The following is a 19,370-nucleotide window of genomic DNA, read 5'->3' on the forward strand; positions in this document are numbered from 1 at the left end:
CGGTCACAGTATGGTCAAGATGTTTTCACAGATGTTCACATCAACTCCAACGACCTGCAGAGTACATCCGAATTCCCCCGAAGTTGAAGCACAGCAGTCTTTTAAAGGACTCGACATGTTGTGGTCTACAACATGGTGTCCATAACGCTGTGATTAGTTCCGGTTAGTTCCACGTTTTGTGGCTGTTTTTTTGGGCGAGCAATATTGTGGGCGATACGTGTGCGAGGTGGTGAAATTAACGCTGGGCAATCTCATGGCCGCTAGTTTCAGTAAATATGCTCTTTACAACAAAAAAAAGTGGGCGGGTGTTAATATTGAATCTTGGTGTTAAATCCATGTGGAAAGTAATGCTGGGCGATATTATGGGCGCTGAATTCGCTCATTTTGATGATTCCGCCCCAAAAAAGTAGGCGGGCGGTAATATTTTTCCCCGGCATTAAACACATGGGGAAAGTAACGCTCAGCGATAAGTTTACGAAAAATGCCCAGCAGTTTCCATTTTGTGCCAAAATGGACAATATATGGGCTTTATACGCCATTTCAGCAGTAAAATGGGCGTTAAGTGTGTGTTGAGCCACATTTGCTGATGATACAAAGACAGGTGGGAAAGCAAGCTGTGAAGAGGACACTAAGGGGCCGAATTTGTCCCTTTCATTAAGGCCTCTGGCCGGTGGAAAGTGGCGGCTGGGGGCTCGTTGCCAAATGCTGCCGAAATTTTTCGCAGAATGGCCGTCATTCGAGCAATTGCCCTCAAGCAGATTTCCAGCGGTGACCATATCTTCCCCGCTCACCCCATTTCCACCCTACTGCTGCCAAAACCTCCTAAGTGCGTCATCAGAGTGTGCACCACAGATGTCCCAACCTGAAACAAAATTCAGCTGAGAAAATCTTCCAGTCACCGGTGAGTGTACCTAATAACATTTTCTGTCGGTGCACTGTGTTTGAAATGGCAGTGCAGCTGCTAAGGGGAGGGCGCACTGCCGCGGCTGCCAACTTATTTTTTTGTCTCGACCGACTGCCAGGTCGGCCTAACAAATATGCCCCCAGGTTCGGCCGGGCCGCCAACAGACAACCTGGCACCCCCTCTTGGGTGCCAGCATGCTGGCCCGCCCTAAACCCTCCCTGGTGGCCCAGTGGGCCTAACTAAAATAAACGCAGAGTTCGCAACGGCTCTCCCCTTTAATTGAAGGAGCGAGGTGTGGTGACTCACCAGCGCGATGACATCACCAGCCCGGCGCTGATAACTGACAGTGGTGGTGACTCCGTCCCGCCCTCACTTCCGCGCCGCTTATGACCGACTTCCGCCTCGCTCGAAAAAAAATGCCAAAGAGCTGAATTTCACATGGTAGGTAACTGCTTAAATCACGGCGGACAAAACACATCAAAAACAGTAGGTGCACCCTGTTATGCACATAATAAAGGATGAAACTGAGTACTGTATGCAATGAGCAAGTGTGACTTTGCTCCTTTAATTAAACTTCTGAGTGCTTACAACGTGGGTGACCTACTTCTATACCGTTCTCCCAAGGGATGCTGGGTTCCCTTGGGACTCCAACAAGTAGGCCCTCTGGTGGTGGTGTGATACAGGTTGCCAAGGGTTAAATACATAACATCACTCCCTTCCAAAGTCAATAGTGCACTTATTTACAGGGTGAGACGATCTGGGGCTTTTCGCTCCCTTGTCGATCGTCTTGGTACAAATGCGGGTGTGGGTGAGTTGGTTAGTTCTTCACTGGGCTGCTGGGCAGCCGGGCTTGCCGGGCTGCTGGGGATGGTGAGTTCGGCTTTGTGGTTGACCATGATGTCAGTTGCAACTTGTGTGTATGTTGGAGGGTCGAAGTTGGTGTGTCCTCTTCGGGTTGCTCGTAGCTGTTTGTGAACCACAATTTGGTTTGGTCCAAATGCTTTCTGCACGTTAGTCCATTGGCCAATTTGACCTGAAACACCCTACTCCCTTCTTTGGCTATGACCGTGCCCGCAACCAATTTTTGACCATGTCCATAATTGAGTACAAATACAGGGTCATTGACTTCAATATCGTGTGACAAGTTTGCGCAATCATGGTACATTCTTTGTTGATGCCGCCTGCCCTCGACGTGATCATGGAGATCAGGGTGGACAAGAGAGAGCTTTGTTTTGAGCGCCCGTTTCATGAGCAGCTCAGCTGGGGGAACCCCGGTGAGTGAGTGGGGTCTGGTGCAGTAGCTGAGCAGGACTCGGGACAGTCGGGTCTGCAGGGAGCCTTCCGACACACATTTCAAGCTTTGCTTGATGGTTTGAACTGCCTTTCTGCCTGGCCATTGGATGCGGGCTTGAACGGGGCAAATGTGACGTGCTTGATCCCATTGCGGGTCATGAATTCCTTGAATTCAACACTGGTGAAACACAACCCATTGTCACTGACAAGGACATCAGGCAGGCCGTGTGTGACAAACATGGCTCATAGGCTTTCGATGGTGGCGGTGGACGTGCTTACAGAGATTATTACACATTCAATCCATTTTGAATAAGCATCCACAACAACCAACATTTTGCCCAGAAATAGGCCCGCAAAGTCAACGTGGATCCTAGACCACGGTTTGGAGGGCCACAACCACAAACTTAGCGGTGCCTCTCTGGGTGCATTGCTCATTTGAGAGCAAGTGTTGCACTGGCGCACGCATGACTTTAAATCTGAATCGATGCCGGGCCACCACATATGGGATCTGGCTATGGCTTTCATCATTACTATGCCTGGGTGGGTACTGTGTAGGTAGCTTATGAGATTTTCCTTGCCTTTCTTGGGCAAAACCACGCGATTTACCCCACAAAAGACAGTCCGCCTGTAGGGACATTCCGTCTTTGCGCCTCTGGAACGGCTTGATCTCTTCCTGCTTCTCCGCTGGGACACTGGACCAGCTCCCATGGAGGACACAGTTTTTTATCAGGGACAGTGAAGAATCCTGGCTGGTCCGGGTCCTGATCTGGCAGGCCGTAATGGGTGACTTTTCGTTTTCGAATGCATCCATTACCAAGAGCATGTCTGCAGGATGTGCCATTTCCACCCCAGAGGTGGGCAATGGTAGCCGACTGAGAGCATCAGCGCAGTTCTCTGTGCCTGGTCTGTGGCGGATTACATAGTTGTATGCCGACAGCGTGAGCGCCCATCTTTGGAACAGGCAGAGGCATTGGTGTTAATCCCTATGCTCAGTTTCAAGCTCAAACTTGAGACCAAACAGATACTGGTGCATTTTTTTTACCCCATAAACGCACACCAGAGCTTCTTTTTCAATCATGCTGTAAGCCCTTTTGGCCTTGGACAGACTCCTGGACGCATAGGTGACCAATTGCAATGTTCCCGATTCGTTAGCCTATTGTAACACACATCCGACCCCATATGACGACTCATCACAAGCTAGCATTAATTATTTACATGGGTTACACATAACAAGCAGTTTGTTTGAACATAACAGATTTCTGGCTTTCTCAAAGGCAGCCTCTTGTGAATTCCCCCATACCTAGTCATCTCCCTTGCACAGTAGCACATGGAGGGATTCTAGCAAGGTGCTTAACCCGGGTAGAAAATAGTTGAGGAATCCCAGGAACGACCGCAGCTCTGTCATGTTCTGTGGTCTCGGCGCGTTCTTGATAGCCTCCATCTTGGCGTCGGTGGATCTGATGCCGTCTGCCATGATTCCTCTTCCTAAGAACTCGACGTCTGGCGCCAGGAAAACACACTTCGAGCATTTCAACCTGGGTCCCACACGATCTAGCTGATTTAGAACCTCTTCCAGATTCTTCAAGTGTTCGATGATGTTCCGACCTGTGACCAGTATGTCATCCAGGAAAATCGTGGTGCGTGGAACCGACTTTAGCAGGCTCTCCATGTTCTGTTGGAAAATTGCCACGGCTGAATGAATCCCAAACGGGCATCTGTTATAGATGAACAGACCTTTGTGCTTGTTGATACAGGTGAGACCTTTCGAAGATTCCTCCAGCTCCTGCGTCATATAGGCCGAGGTCAGGTCCAACTTAGTGAACGTCTTCCCTCCTGCCAGCGTCGCAAATAGGTCGTCTGCCTTGGGTAGCGGGTACTGGTCCTGTAGCGACAAACGGTTAATTGTTACTTTATAGTCCCCACAAATTCTGACTGTGCCGTCGCCTTTGAGTACCGGGACAATCAGACTTGCCCACTCGTTGAACTCCACTGGCGCGATGATGCCTTCTCATTGCAGCCTGTCCAGCTCAATTTTCACTTTCTCTCGCATCATATACGGTACCGCCCGTGCCTTGTGGTGGATGGGTCGTGTACCGGGAAAAAAGTGGATCTGCACCTTCGTCCCCGAGAAACTTCCAATGCCTGGCTCGAAAAACGATGGGAACCTACTCAGAACCTGGGCACATGAGGCGTTGTCGACGGACAAAAGCGCTCGGATGTCGTCCCAGTTCCAGTGGATTTTTCCCAGCCAGCTTCTGCCAAACAGTGTGGGGCCATCCTCTGGCACAATCCATAGTGGGAGATCGTGCACTGCTCTATCATAGGAGACTTTTACTTCTGCGCTGCCAATTACAGGGATCAGCTCTTTGGTGTAAGTTCTTAGCTTGGTGTGAATGGGGCTAAGCTTGGGCCTGTGTGCCTTGTTGCTCCACAGCCTGTCGAAGACCTTTTTGCTCATTATAGATTGACTCACACCCGTGTCCAGCTCCATGGATACTGGAATTCCATTCAGTTCAACTTTTAACATGATCGGTGGACATTTTGTGGTGAATGTGCGTACCCCGTACATTTCTGCCTCCTTGGTTCGAGCCTCTAGTTCAGCCTGATCCACCATGGATCGATCTTCCTCTGCAATATAGTGGTTTGCAGGGTTTGTTGCTCGTCTGCACATTCGCTGGAGGTGTCCCTTTGTTCTGCAGCCTTTGCACGCATTGTGTTTGAAGCGGCATTGATGGGCCCGATGATCACCTCCACAGCGGCAACAAGGTGTTAACTGCCTCGCATTAATGATTGATGGCGGACTCTGGGTCATCTGAGGTCATGCAGCAGCTGGCGGGTACATTCTGCGACATGCATTCCTGCTTGAAAACAACGTTACTTTGTGCACAATGCTAGCCGAAACCTCTTTATGCTGCGAAATCTTTTTGATGTTATCGCTGGTGGACATAAATGCCTGGACTATCGTTATGGCTTTGCTCAGATTCGGTGTTTCAACAGTCAATAGTTTGCGAAGGATAACCTCATGGCCAATGCCAAGCACAAAAAAGTCTCTTAGCATTTGTTCAAGGAATCCATCGAATTCGCAATGTCCTGCAAGGCGCCTTAGTTCGGCGACACAGCTCGCCACTTCCTGGCCTTCTGACTGTTGACACCTGTAGAACCGATACCTCGCCATCAAAACGCTTTCCTTCAGACTTAGGTGCTCCCGGACCAGCGTACACAATTCTTCATAGGATTTGGTTGTTGGTTTCACCGGAACTAGAAGGTTCTTCATGAGGCCATAGGTTGTTGCCCCACAGACAGTTCGAAGGATCGCCCTTCATTTGGCAGCGTTCTTGTCCCCTTCCAGTTGGCCACGAAGTATTGATCGAGTCGCTCCATGAAGGCCTCTCAATCGTCCCCTTCTGAGAATTTCTCCAGGATACCAACAGTTCTTTGCATTTTCGCGTGGTTGTTCATTACCTCGTCGCCAAGTGCTATGCTCATAACAAAGGATGAAACTGAGTACTGTATGCAATGAGTAAGTGTGACCTTAGCTCCTTTAATTAAACTCCAGAGTGCTGGTACAATGTGGGAGGCCTGCTTATATACTGTGCTCCCAAGGGATGCTGGGATCCCTTGGGACTCCAACAGATAGGCCCTCTAATGGTGGTGTGATACAGGTTGCCAAGACATAACACACCCTGTTTCCGGCGGAGGTGAATTTTGGCCCCAAAGAATCTGCAAAGGGATATAGATAGTGGACAAAAATTTGGCAGATGGAGTATAATGTTGGAAAATGTGAGGTTATCCACTTGGATAGGAAGAATGAAAAAGCTAATTATTATCTAAATGGAGAGAGACTACAAAATGCTGTGGTACAGATGGATCTAGGGGTCCTTGTACATGAAACACAAAAAGTTGGCATGCAGGTATAATAAGTAATTAGGAAGACAAATGCCTTTATTGCTAGGGGAATGGAGTATAAAAGTAGGGAAGTCTTGCTGCAACTGTACAGGACATTGATAAGACCACACCTGTGTACAGTTCTGGTCTACTTATTAAAAGAGGGATAGACTTGCATTGGAAGCAATTCAGTGAAGGTTCATGAGGTTGATTCTTGAGATGAAGTGGTTGCCTTAGGAAGAAAGGATGAACAGGTTGGGCCTATACTCATTGGGGTTTAGAAGAATGAGAGATCTTATTGAAACATATAAGATTCTGAGGGGGCTTGACAGGGTCGATGCAGAGAGGATGTTTCCCCTCATGGGGGATTCTAGAACTAGGGGGCATAGTTTCGGAACAAAGGGTCACCCATTTAAAACGGAGATGAGGAGGAATTTATTTTCTCAGAGGGTCGTGAATCTTTGGAAGTCCCTACCCAGAGAACTGTGGAGGCTAGGTCATTGAATATATTTAAGGTGGAGAGAGACAGAGTTTTGAATGATAAGGAAGTCAAGGGTTATGGGGAGTAGGAGAAAAGTGGAGTTGAGGCCAAGATCAGATCAGCCATGATCTTAGTGAATGGCGGAGCAGGTTCGAGGGGTCAAATGTCCTACTCCTGCTTCTATTTCTAATGTTCTTATGGGAGGGGCTAATCCACAATCCCGGTGGGAAGGGATCTAATGGCAGAAAGGTGGGGGGGGAGGCGATGGCGGGCAGAGACGAAGGTAAGCTTGGCAGGCTGTGGGGTAATACTCCTGCTCCTCCTGGCTCACAAGCAGTGTTGTAAAGGCACTTCTCTGTTCCACGAAGCAGTGCTTGCCTCTCTTGAGCTGCCGTGCTTCTCGTGGCCCGGAAACCTAGCCGGCCAGGGTTAAACCTGGAAGAGAGGTTAAATGTGAGCATGCAGCATCATTATAATATTTAAATGACCAACCCACCTCCTGGGAGAGGGTTGACTGTCTAAACCCCACCATCTTCAGTTAAAATTGGAAGTGCGTGGTTGAAGGCAGGTTGGGATCGGATTTGAGATTTTTTTATATTCTCATCTCTCCCGACCCAAATCCACCCATTTTTGGGGGGTAAATTTCTCCCCCTTGTCCCTCAGAGTACAATATTTGTATGAATTATATAAGCCTACTGAATTTAATTTAACTGGTGCAACACAGAAAAATAAACCTGACTGCCAACATAAGGAATGTGCTTGTTTTTATTCCTTCATAATCTTCGTTGAAGCAGTCACTGGTTTTGAAATATCACAATAATAACCAGCTATAAAGAGAAAGGTGTTGGGATTACCACAAGCAGTGTTTGAAGAGAAATCCAATATATCTTACCTGTGCCTGGGCTATTCCATTCACACCTGGTCCAAGGCACCTTCAATTTAATTGATCTTTTCTGCTTAAAGCAAATATCCTACTTTTCTGGTCCCATTGTAACCAATACATAAGTATGCCAACATATTTTATTTCCTTCAAAGATGTTAAACCTGAGACCACAGTGAGACTATTGAACGTGAGTTTTAAAATTGCTGTATAAAAACTCAGCCATAACAAAAGAAAATCAGGACAAAACGCCATTTGGAGGTAATCACATTCCCTGACATTTTCTGAACACTGGAGGATTTGATTCTGAAACATCAAATGGGAGTAGCTGAGAACAAATTTTTCAAACCTCGTTCCAAGTTAGCTGTACATGGTAATGCTTTTGAAAACTATAAATACCCTACCAAACCCCAAATTGTCTGCTAAAGAAGTTTAGAATAGGTCAGTTAATTTAAGCAGGTCAAGCAGCATCTATGGAGAGAAAGCAGAGTTAACATTTCGGATCGATGATCCTTCGGAAAGAACAGAATCTTAACAAGCACTGAAAGGTGGAGGGGAAGAAAGAACAAAAGGGAAGTTTGGTGATAGGTTGGAAGACAGGAGAGATTGGAGAGTCAAAAGAGATGATAGGCCAAATTGAAATGGTAATGCCAGGAGGTAGAAAAACATTAGTCAAGATAGGGTGTGAATGGCAGGATAATGACCAGCTGCCATTAGAGACAAAGAAACAAATAAACAAGCTCGGGGGTTCGGAGGGGGGAGGTGGGGAGGGGCATGTGCGGGGAAAGAAGCCAAAGATTGGCAGTGGTTAGGCCCTGAAATTGTAGATTTCAATGGAGGGTGTAAAGTGCCTAAACGAAAGATGAGGTGCTGTTCCTCGAGCTTACATTGAGCTTCATTGGAACAATGTAGGAGACCGAGGGCAGAGAGGCCAGAGTGGGAACGGAGTGGAGAATTAAAGTGACAGGCGACTGGAAGGTCAGGGTCACACTTACAGACTGAATGGAGGTGCTCTGCAAAGCAGTGACCCAATCTACGCTTGGTCTCCCCAATGTAGAGGGGACCACATCGTCAGCAGTAAATACAGTATATTAAGTTGAAAGAGGTACAAGTAAATCACTGTTTCACCTGGAAGGAGTATTTGGGGCCCTGGATAGTGGGAAGGAAGGCGGTAAAAGGGCAGGTATTTGATGAAAAATGCAATATGCCTCACCTGGGCCTGTGCCTGGGCTATTCCATTCACACCTGGTTCAAGGCACTTTCACTTTAATTGATCTTTTCTGCTTAAAGCAAATATCCTACTTTTCTGTTCCCATTACATAAGCATGCCAACATATTTTATTTCCTTCAAAGATGATAAACCTGAGACCACAGTGAGACTATTGAGCGTGAGTTTTAAAATTGCTGTATAAAAACTCAGCAATAACAAAAGAAATTCAGAACAAAACTCCATTTGGACGTAATCACAATCCTTGATATTTTCTGAACACTGGAAGATTCCACAGGTTATTAGATTCTGAAATATCAAGTGGAAATAGCTCAGAACAAATTTCTCAAACCCCATTCCAAGTTAGCTGAACATGGTAATCCTTTTGAAGACTGTAAATATCCTACCAAACCCCCAAATATCTGCTAAGGTCAGTTAATATAAGTGGGTCAGGCAGCATCTATGGAGAGAAAGCAGAGTTAACTTTTTGGGTCGATGATCCTTCGGAAAGAACAGATTCTTAACAAGCACTGAAAGGGAGAGGGGAAGAAAGAACAAAAGGGAAGTTCTGTGATAGGTTGGAAGACAGGAGAGATTGGAGAGACAAAAGAGATGATGGGCCAAATTGAGCATGAGTTTTAAAATTGCTGTATAAAAACTAAGCCATAACAAAAGAAATTCAGAACAAAACTCTATTTGGAAGTAATCACAATCCTTGACATTTTCTGAACACTGGAGCATTTGACAGCTTATTAGATTCTGAAATATCAAGTGGAAATAGCTCAGAACAAATTTTATCAACTTCCATTCCAAGCTAATTGTACATGGTAATGCTGTCAAAGACTCTAAATACCCTACCAAACCCAAAATTGCCTGCTAAATAAATTTAGAAAAGGTCAGTTAATATAATATTGGTACTAATACAAATAGCATGATTGGAATAATGGAAAACAAAGTTTGAAGGAGCAATCAAAGGTAAGGTCCTATAATGCTATGATCTTTAATATGTATGTGTCTTTATAACAAAATCATGCTTTTAATATATATTTAAAATATTTTTTTAATATCCTTCTATCCTGGGGCTGCCCCTCAATTAGAGCTGCAATTTTCTGTGTGATTATCTACTTATGGACAGGCTAAGGCACTCTGGTGTGAGCTCTCAGCACCCAAAACATCCCTAACACCCTCTGTATTGCCTTGTTAATGATAAATGCTGATATTCTCATGCTATGCCTGTAATATAAAAGTAATGCTGTCAAAATGTGATAACATACCACAAGGACTGTATCAACGCCTAAATGGAAACATTGTTCTACTGATAAGCTTTTGTATAATAAACAGATACTCAAGGTTTAATAAATACAAACTTAAGATTTTAATTTTCATATCTGTAGGTACAATAAAATTGAAGCCCATTTTTGTAATTGGAAAAATTGAACATGGAATATTCTAGTTGGCCCCGATTGTAACCCCCACCCCATCATACCCCCCAAGCAATAGTCCGTGGGAGGGGTTAAAATTAAAAAATTCTACCTCCTAGCTTCAACCTGTTGATCTCTCAGCTGTTTACATTTTTACCAAACCCAAATCAGGCCATCAATGAGCCTCCTGCAAAAGGCAAGCAGGGGCCCAGTTAATATTTAAAAGCCGTGGCACGATGACAGCATTGATGTCACGCCTTAAACTGAACTGAACTTCAACGTGAGGCCCACGCTGTTGGCTGCCCAGCAGCAGATCCGAGGCAGGAGGCACCGACTGCTTCAGATAAGTACTGAAGTTCAGCTCCTTTTCAGAATTTCTTGTGGGCCGGGCCAGGAGGAACAGGTTCTTCGCCTTCCATTAGTATCGGGGCCAGAGTATGAATGAGAGGTGATCTCATTGGGCTAGACTTTCGGCATATATCCGTCCATATAACCGCCGAGATTCTGTTTACCGCCCGTATTTGATTATAAGTGGAAACTAATGCCCATTTATCGCCCATTTATCGCCGGCGCAACTTTCGGCACACAATTACCGTCGGGAATGAGCTGAACCGCTCGCCCATATTTTTTTAATAAAATCTGATGTCATCACTCGTGTACCGCCCAGAAGACTGTTTATAATGGAAACCAACGCCCAAATACCTCCCAGATTATCGCCGAGCTACTACTTTCGGTACTTCGATCATATACCGCCCAGATGATGGCTTGCCGAAAAAGACGCTCAAGAAAAGCTACACTGACCTGACCTTAACCCAGCGTTATGGACGGCATTTTGTAAATCGGAGGACTTTTAATAAAAGGCTGCTTCAAGTTGATGGGAACATTGAAGTAATTCGTGAGTGATTTTAAAGTTGTTTTAAAATCTTGACAATCATCTAATCACATTGTGGTGAATTTTGAGTTTATATTGTGTTTGTAGAGAACAATTTGATAATTTTGAAGATAGATTTATAGTAATGGGGCCTGTAATTTCTCAGCCAGTATTGATGACTACTCACATGCTGCAGAATAGAAATGGGAGAATGCTCAATCAAAGAGGTGGCAGGCTGCTGAGGAGGAGGAGACCTTACCCCAACACATTTACAGGAATAAACGATCATACCTGGACTTGTCCGATAACACATGCATTAGGAGGGTGCGCATCCGAAAGGTCATTAGTGAGATAGGCCAGCTAATTAAGGGAGATCTGCAGCCTACCAGCACCATCAGGACCGAACTGCCCGTTGAGGTTAAAGTTACTGTGGTACTTTCCTTATACACATCGGGCTCCTTTCAGGCCTCAGCTGGCGACATTTGCAGCATTTCTCAGCACACCACACATTGCTTCATTCGACAGGTGACTGAAGCCCTTTACGCTCGTAGGATGAACTTTATAAACTTCCCTATGACCAGAGAGGCACAGAGTGAAAGGGCTTTGGGGTTCTCGAGAATAGCAAACTTCCCCGAGGTGCAAGGTGCAATAGACCTTATGCACATCACCCTGCGAGCACTTTTACAGGATGCAGAGGTTTACCGTAACCAAACGAGATTTCACTCCCTGAATGTGCAGTTCGTTGTCGACATCAAGCAAATAATCATGGCAGTAAATGCAAATTTTCCAGGTAGCATTCATGATGCACACATCTTGCGTGAGAGCACTGTCTCTGACCTGTTTAATAGTCACCCACAAGGTCCCAGTTGGATGCTAGGGGATAAAGAGTATGGCCTTGCCAGCTGGCTCTAGACACCCCTGCGAAAGAGTCAGACAGAAGCCGAGAAGCGCTACAACGATAACCATGTAGCCACGCGCAATATCGTCAAAAAGACAATTGGAGTGTTGAAGCAGCACTTCAGATGCCTGGACCACTCAGGTGACAACCTACAATATCACCCTGAGCAGGTCGCTGAGTTCATTGTGGTGTGCTGCATGTTGCATAACCTAGCTATCAGGAGAGGACAATAATTGCCTGATGGGACCACCGGACTACCTCAAGAGAGAGGGGAGACGGAAGAGGAGGACCAGGAGGAGGACGAGGACCTCGGGGAGGACAAACAGCCTGGTGATGAACCCATGCTCCCACCCCACCTTACATCGGAGGAAAAGTCTCGTGGTAGTTACACAGCTGCAAGACTGCTGCGTCAGCAGCTCATAAATGACCACTTTGTGTGAAGTTATGTTGATGACAGTTACAGTTGCATTACATTACGTTTTATCCTTGCCTGGTCTGGCATAGTCATTGTTTGCAACCCTTGTATTGATGTTTAACCTTTCTGTTATTAGAAGACACTGCACAACACTTTTAAGTTAAATAAAAATCTTTAATAATTTAACACTTTAAAAAAAAATTAAACAAATTATAAAAGTGAAAAAAGAAACAGATACATTAAATAAATCATTGAATATAAACACCCATCTTCCCTCCACCTCTAACAGTCAACACATTTTTAATAACAATAATTTTTCAATAAGAATTAAAATATAACAGGACACAACCATGCACCCACACACCCACCCACCCCCCACCCACAACAGTCAACATATTTTTAACAACAATAATAACTCCAACAACAACCCTGCCAACAGTCAACAAATGAATAACAAAAATAAGAATAAGCCTCCCCCCCCCCCGCTACCTGTGGCCATGCTTCCCTCTGTCTCTACACCCCTTGGTCTGAACCCCCCCCTTTCCCACTTACACTCCCCCTTCTACCCGCATTCACACCAAGCCGTCTTGCAGCAGGGCACCTCAAGCTCTGCTGCTGTGGGGGCAGGGGGGCAGAGGGGTGACAGTGGCAGAGTCACATCGTGGGAAGCTGGAGAAGACGATTCCAAAGAAACATCTTTCGAGTTAGAACTGTTTCCTCCTGTCTCACATCTGTCGACATGGGTGGTACGACACCTTGGTGTGCAGTGCCATATCCCGAGACCACCATCTGCCTCATGGCATCGACGGAGTCGGCCATTCTCTGCATTGCCGCAACCATCTGTGCTATGTCCTCTGAAATACACGCAGTCAGTGCAGCAATGTTACCAGTTAATCCACCCATCACCTGGAGGAGCTCTCGACCAATGTTACCAGTTAATCCACCCATCACCTGCAGGAGCTCACGACCAATGTCGACACTCGCCCTCGACAGTGCAACCATGTCCAGGTTGACATCCGCCTGTTGTTGCGCAATCCTACCTCACCAAACCAACCTCTGCGGGGTCGGCGTAGGCACTGGACCATTCGGAGTGTCCTGCTGCAAGATGCTTGGCCCTGCTACTTCCTCAGTTGATGAAGACGCGGCCGCAGGTACACAGACCCTTGAGTTGAGGCCTCAAACTGCACTGAGCAACACGGTTGAGGCTTATCATCCTCCTCAGTTGTTTCCTCTGTGGTCAGCACGACCTGCACCAGGAGTGGTGACACTCCAGGGGCCTCCACGTTCCTGCCTTGCTCCTGGGGAGCCTGGGGAGCTAGAAAACATAACTGATGTTAGTAGAAGAGAAGGGGAGGCCAGGGTGACATGAGAATGCTTACGCTGCGCAGGCATATGTACAAGGAGCAACACTACTGCAATAAATATCACCCACAGATGTCACATATAATTAACATGAGAGTACAGAAGCTGCAAGGCATTATAATGAGATTTCATGATCCCATCATTAATTACATAACATTACATCATTCATATATTATACTCAAATGGCATCAAATTACTTTAAATCACCAATGGTTTATACATTACTCACAAGGCTCAATAATGGGATCAGCACCACTACGGGTGCCCGAACGAATATGAGCACCGACAAGTGCTGAGGCCGCTCCTCCAGGTCGGTTAATTGATATAGGTCAGCAGGTCCTCCTCTTGTCCGCCTGCACTCAGCGCAATTCTAAGATATCTTCTTCTGCAAAGGTGACAAGAGCATGGCATAAGCTAATTGCCTAGATACTATTACAGAACACACAGATATTATAATCCACAATTAGTCATCGCCCATGCTATTCATCATTAACGTTATATGTTTATACTTCGTATGCAATTGGTGCATGGTTATAACATCTACATTCAGAGAATAAAAGTAAAAAGAATATGGTTAGGAACTAATGCGTGACACCAAGATTACCCAGCTTAATTACAATCCGGCAGATTTACATTTTAATTCATGAGTCAGTGCATTGTCACAATTATAAATTTAATAACTTAATACTTACTCTTGCAGACCAACCAGGTTGTTCCAGTGCTTGCAGCACTGGTTTGGCTCTCGAACATCGTGGGCCACCGATGAAACAAATTCAGTGATTTCCGCACAGATTCTTTGCTATATGCGGGGGGGTTTCTCATGCCCACCCCGGGTTAATTGGTCCAACCGAGTTTCCAACTCATGGATAAGGGCTGCGTTTGCCTCATCTGAAAAGCATTTAGCTCTCCTTCTCCCACCAACCTCCGCCAAATCAATCTCTTCCTCACCCACATCTGTCACCTCACCAACATCACTCAATCCCGACTCCTCATAATCCAGCTCCATTTAAAAAAAATTAAGTATCTGCGTTTTCTCTTTGCCTCGACACAACCTTCCTGCTCAGTTCCAAAGACAAAATGCGGTCTCTCTCTCCCTCCCTTTGACTTTTGAGCATGTGCAGATGACCCCTGACCTCCTGAATTGCGTTGTCAGGGGTGGTGGGTTTGTCAGCCTTTTCTGACCTTGACGGTTCGAATCGTCCCACTCCTTGGTTCTAGGGCTTGGAATTATTTAGGGGGTGTGATAGATGTAGACAGACAACTGTTTGGTGCAAGAACAAATATTTTATTTAGAAAATAGCATACCACACTAATTAACTTAATAGCATATAACAGAATGTACAGAAAAAGGGGGAAAATGTATATGCAATGGGTACAGAGGTTATGCAGTGAGAAAAAAAACACCTCCCACCACTACACTAACTAAATTAGGCTCTGAAAATGCAGGGACTATGCTCACCAAAGGATTCCTCCACAGTTTACACCAGTTGCACACTGCTTTCTCTCTCCTCAATCTTGTGGACTCCTTGGCTAGTTGCGGTGTCTTCGGTATTAGCACTGGTCGACGTTTTGATGGGAATTTTTTTTTTTCCTTGAGTCAGCACTGGATGATTGTTGGTTTTTCACTGACTCCGAGCCTTTTTGTTAGGTTCTTCTTGTTGTGTTGCTGTAACCTCGTGTGGCAAGTTAGATGTTTCAAAGCCAGAGTCAAAGAGCCCAGAGTCCAAGTGCTTTTCCAGAATGTTCTCCGGTACGTTTCTTCAAAAGTGTTTCCTCAGCCCAAAAGTTACCACCCCAAGCTACCAGCAAGGCCCCCAATTATACCTGAGAGGCTGCTTAAAATTTCGCGCCAAAACTCGGGTGCACAATCGATTTTTGATGAGTGCTTTTGTGCGATTCTGGCAGGCTGATCAACTGTAATGTGATCCCTTTGTGAGGATTTTGGTGGGCTGATTGAGCATTAGCATGATACAAGATTCTCAAAGGTGTTGATGGGGTTTTCGAATGGTGATGTTAGAATGTAATCAGGTCTTGATACTGTCCATTGTGTGTTTTGCTGATGTCAGGGTTTTTCTATATAGCCGTTTTAAGAACCATTAAAATATGTATGTATCTGGGTCCCTGATAAGTGGACTTTTGTTAGATTGCTAATGTCTCCCTGGGGCCTGCCTCCCAGGTGGGTTAGCAGCCCTATGCAGACCCAGCATACAATTTAAAATGTCCAAACTCAATCTAAAAGGCCCTAGTTTAGTCCAAAGGTGCTCAATAGTGAGATATTTCTGTCCACATTTTTCCTCCAAAAGTCTAACACAGTTCCTTTTAAATTCCAGACACATGTTCATTGAGTAGGGGGCTCCCAGAATTTTGTGAATCCTGCAGTGGGAAAAGTTAATTGCCTGAAAAAAAACACGCATGCGCAGAATAACCGTTGCTATGGACACCGGCCTTGCATGACTGAATACATCGCTATCGCCCATTTCACATTGCTACGGCTATCGCCCAAATTAAAAGGGCAAAACTAGCGGTTTTTAAAATGGCTGATATTCCGGCGATCCTGAAAAATAAAACAACCACCAATGCCGGAAATATTACCCATTGATGGAAAGTCTAGCCCAGTATTGAAACATACAAAATTCTTACAGGACTTGACAGGGTAGATGCAGGGAGGATATTTCCTCAGGCTGGGGAGTCTAGAACCAGGGGTCACAGTCTCAGAATAAGGGGTCGGCCATTTAGGACTGAGATGAGGAGAAACCTCTTCACTCAGACGAATTCTCTACCCCAGAGGTGTGTGGAGGCTCAGTCTTTGAGTATATTCAAGACAGAGATCGATAGATTTTTGGATATTAAGGGAATCAAGGGATATTGGGATAGTGCAGGAAAGTGGATTTGAGGTAAAAATCAGCCATGATCTTATTAAATGGCGGAGCAGGCTCGAGTGGCCGAAAGACCTACTCCTGCTCCTAATTCTTATGTTTTTATGTATGGATGTGAGCCATACAAACCAGAGAATTTATAAGATCGATTTCTGGGTTTTGAGTTCGCTATTTTCAGCTAGAGGGACAGTCGGGGTACGACCTTTGTTACCGTGAGCAAAAATTAGTCAAGATTGCCACTCCTGGGGTAGATTATAACCCAGTTCGCCTGGCCCAAAGTGGGTGGGTAACTCATCTCAAAACGGGCATGGGTGATCCGCCCTTACCAGGTAGGCGGGAACCTATTTACATTCAATGGTCACAGCCTGATTATGTCATCACCACCACAACGTAATTTTAACTCAGGAAATTGTGAGGCCTGCATGGTGCCAAATCTGACAGACAGACCATGGCGGGAGTCAGCAGAGTGGCCAAAAGAGTCCAAAGTAAGTATTTTTATTTAACTTCTTGGAGGATTCCTTCTGGGCCAGCGTTTACAGGAATGCTCCCATGGGCCTTGCAAGGAATCTTTCAGACTCATCAGCCCCAGGCATGCCTCTGCCTCCTTTCAAAGCCCCCCTACCCAGCACTAACTTTATGCTGGGGACAGGTCTCTTGGGTTTCTGATGGCCTCGGGCTCCTGTGTGAATTCCCGCTCCCGCCCACCGTCCCTGATGTCACTCCCGCCGGTTTCAGGCGGGATACGGCCATGCCAAGTGCTATTGAGGAGTTAAAATAGCTCGCAGCTCACTTCTTGTGGGTGGTTTCCCTCCCGCCCCACCAACCTCAAACGTGCACCGAGTTAAAATCAAACCCTGGCTTCTACTCAATGCTAGAATGTGCGTGAGTGGTCAAGTGTAAGTCCCCACATGGTCAAACAGCTTTCTTACACTTACCCTCCAGATCCATTTAGGCGAAGCCCAAGATGGTAGCCGTTACCCATTAACTCAAATCCCCGCATGAATTAACATCTTCACCAGCAGAACGGAGAAAATTAGAGAAAAGATAATTTGCACTATAATTATCTTTAACAATTTCAACCAGTAACCGACACAAAGTTTTGATTACCAGTTGGGTGTATTTATCATTCACTGATTTAATTTGTAGATTGTTTTGTAGATATGTGCTCACAAGTAATACCACAAGGGGGCGCCAAGCAACTATTATACTGGCACATTGAAGAGTTCGAAGACTGTACCTTATCACAATAATTTAGTTGCTCCCTGGAGCAGCAATCCACTGTCAATCAGCCACAGCCCTGCACTTTAAATGGGCATTTTAAGTCTCGAAAGGGTAGGGAGGAGCAGCTGACTGCCAGTGGACTATAAATGCATTGAACCATCAGTTAGTACAGCTCAGAGAATAAATCAAGACTCGGCACATATAAATAGAATGAAAGAAAGGAAGTTGGGAACTCTCAGTCCTGGTGTGGCTTAAATCTAGCAACAGAAGGGATTGCTGTGTGCTGAACGGAGATCAGTAACTACTGACCAAAGTCGGCAGGATGAAGAATGATATGTTAGCTTCAAGCTTCAGCATGATGAATTAGTGGAACTTCCCAGCACTGCCGCAGTGGAAAAGTCACTTCTTTTAAGCTTTGCTTCTAACACCGCAAGTCACCCGTCATCACGATGAATTCCACTCATTCTATGTTCTTCTTGCAACTGCCGATAATGAACCGCACAGAGGATCTGAATGAAAGCAGTGTCCTGAACAACAGGAACAGCGCAGGCTTCTGTGAGCAGGTCCAAATTAAAGCTGAAGTGTTTTTGATTCTGGGAATCATCAGTCTCCTGGAAAACATCCTGGTCATCCTAGCAATTCTTAAGAACAAAAACCTCCAATCGCCCATGTATTTTTTCCTCTGTAGTTTAGCAGTGGCAGACATGCTGGTAAGTGTATCTAATGCCTTGGAGACAATCATGATGGCGTTTTTGAGCAACGGCTACTTAGTGGTTACAGACCAGTTCATTCAGCAAATGGACAATGTTTTTGACTCAATGATCTGTATTTCTCTAGTGGCATCCATATGCAATCTGCTGGTTATTGCCATTGACAGGTATATCACTATCTTCTACGCTTTGCGCTACCACAGCATGATGACAGTAAAACGGGCTTTGCTTTTGATCATAGTTATCTGGACTGCTTGTATTTTCTGTGGCATTATCTTCATCATCTATTCAGACAGTACAACCGTCATAATTTGCCTTATCACCATGTTCTTCATCATGCTTTTCCTCATGACCACCCTTTATGTCCACATGTTCATGCTCGCTCGTCTACACATTAAAAGAATCGCCACACTCCCAGTCAATGGTATGGTCCGCCAGAGGACTTGCATGAAAGGGGCCATTACCATCACCATCCTCCTTGGGATCTTTATCATATGTTGGGCTCCCTTTTTCCTTCACCTCATCCTCATCATATCATGTCCCAAAAATCCATACTGCATTTGTTACACATCACATTTCAACACCTACCTAATCCTCATTATGTGCAATTCAGTCATTGACCCCATCATTTATGCTTTTCGGAGTCAGGAGATGCGCAAGACATTCAAAGAGATCATTTGCTGCTATTGTATAAATCTCAACTTGCGTTGTAAGTAGTAACTTGATCAACTACGCATCACCATGATGGGACAACAGTTATTCAACTCCCTTTGAGTTATCTGAGCAGGGTCTTATCTCACTTCAGACTGCAACGACATGAAGAGGAAACATTGATACAGAACTTTGGATAAATGAAGACCTGAATCAAAATCATCAGCTAATGTGTGCTGCAACTTGTGGTCACAGCTTTTGGGATAACTGTAAAAGAAAAACTGCATTTAATCTC

General features: G+C 45.4%; 1 protein-coding gene across 1 annotated transcript; it reads left to right on the forward strand.

Moving 5' to 3' along the window:
• The first annotated feature begins 18,163 nt into the window (after positions 1–18,163).
• On the forward strand, positions 18,164–19,137 carry LOC139277019 (melanocortin receptor 3-like). Its single transcript, XM_070895021.1, is given in 2 exon segments — positions 18,164–19,100; positions 19,103–19,137. Coding segments are annotated over 2 exon segments (972 nt in total).
• The last annotated feature ends 233 nt before the right edge of the window (positions 19,138–19,370 follow it).

This window comes from Pristiophorus japonicus, chromosome 12 (assembly GCF_044704955.1).
Source record: "Pristiophorus japonicus isolate sPriJap1 chromosome 12, sPriJap1.hap1, whole genome shotgun sequence".
NCBI lineage: Eukaryota > Metazoa > Chordata > Chondrichthyes > Pristiophoridae > Pristiophorus > Pristiophorus japonicus.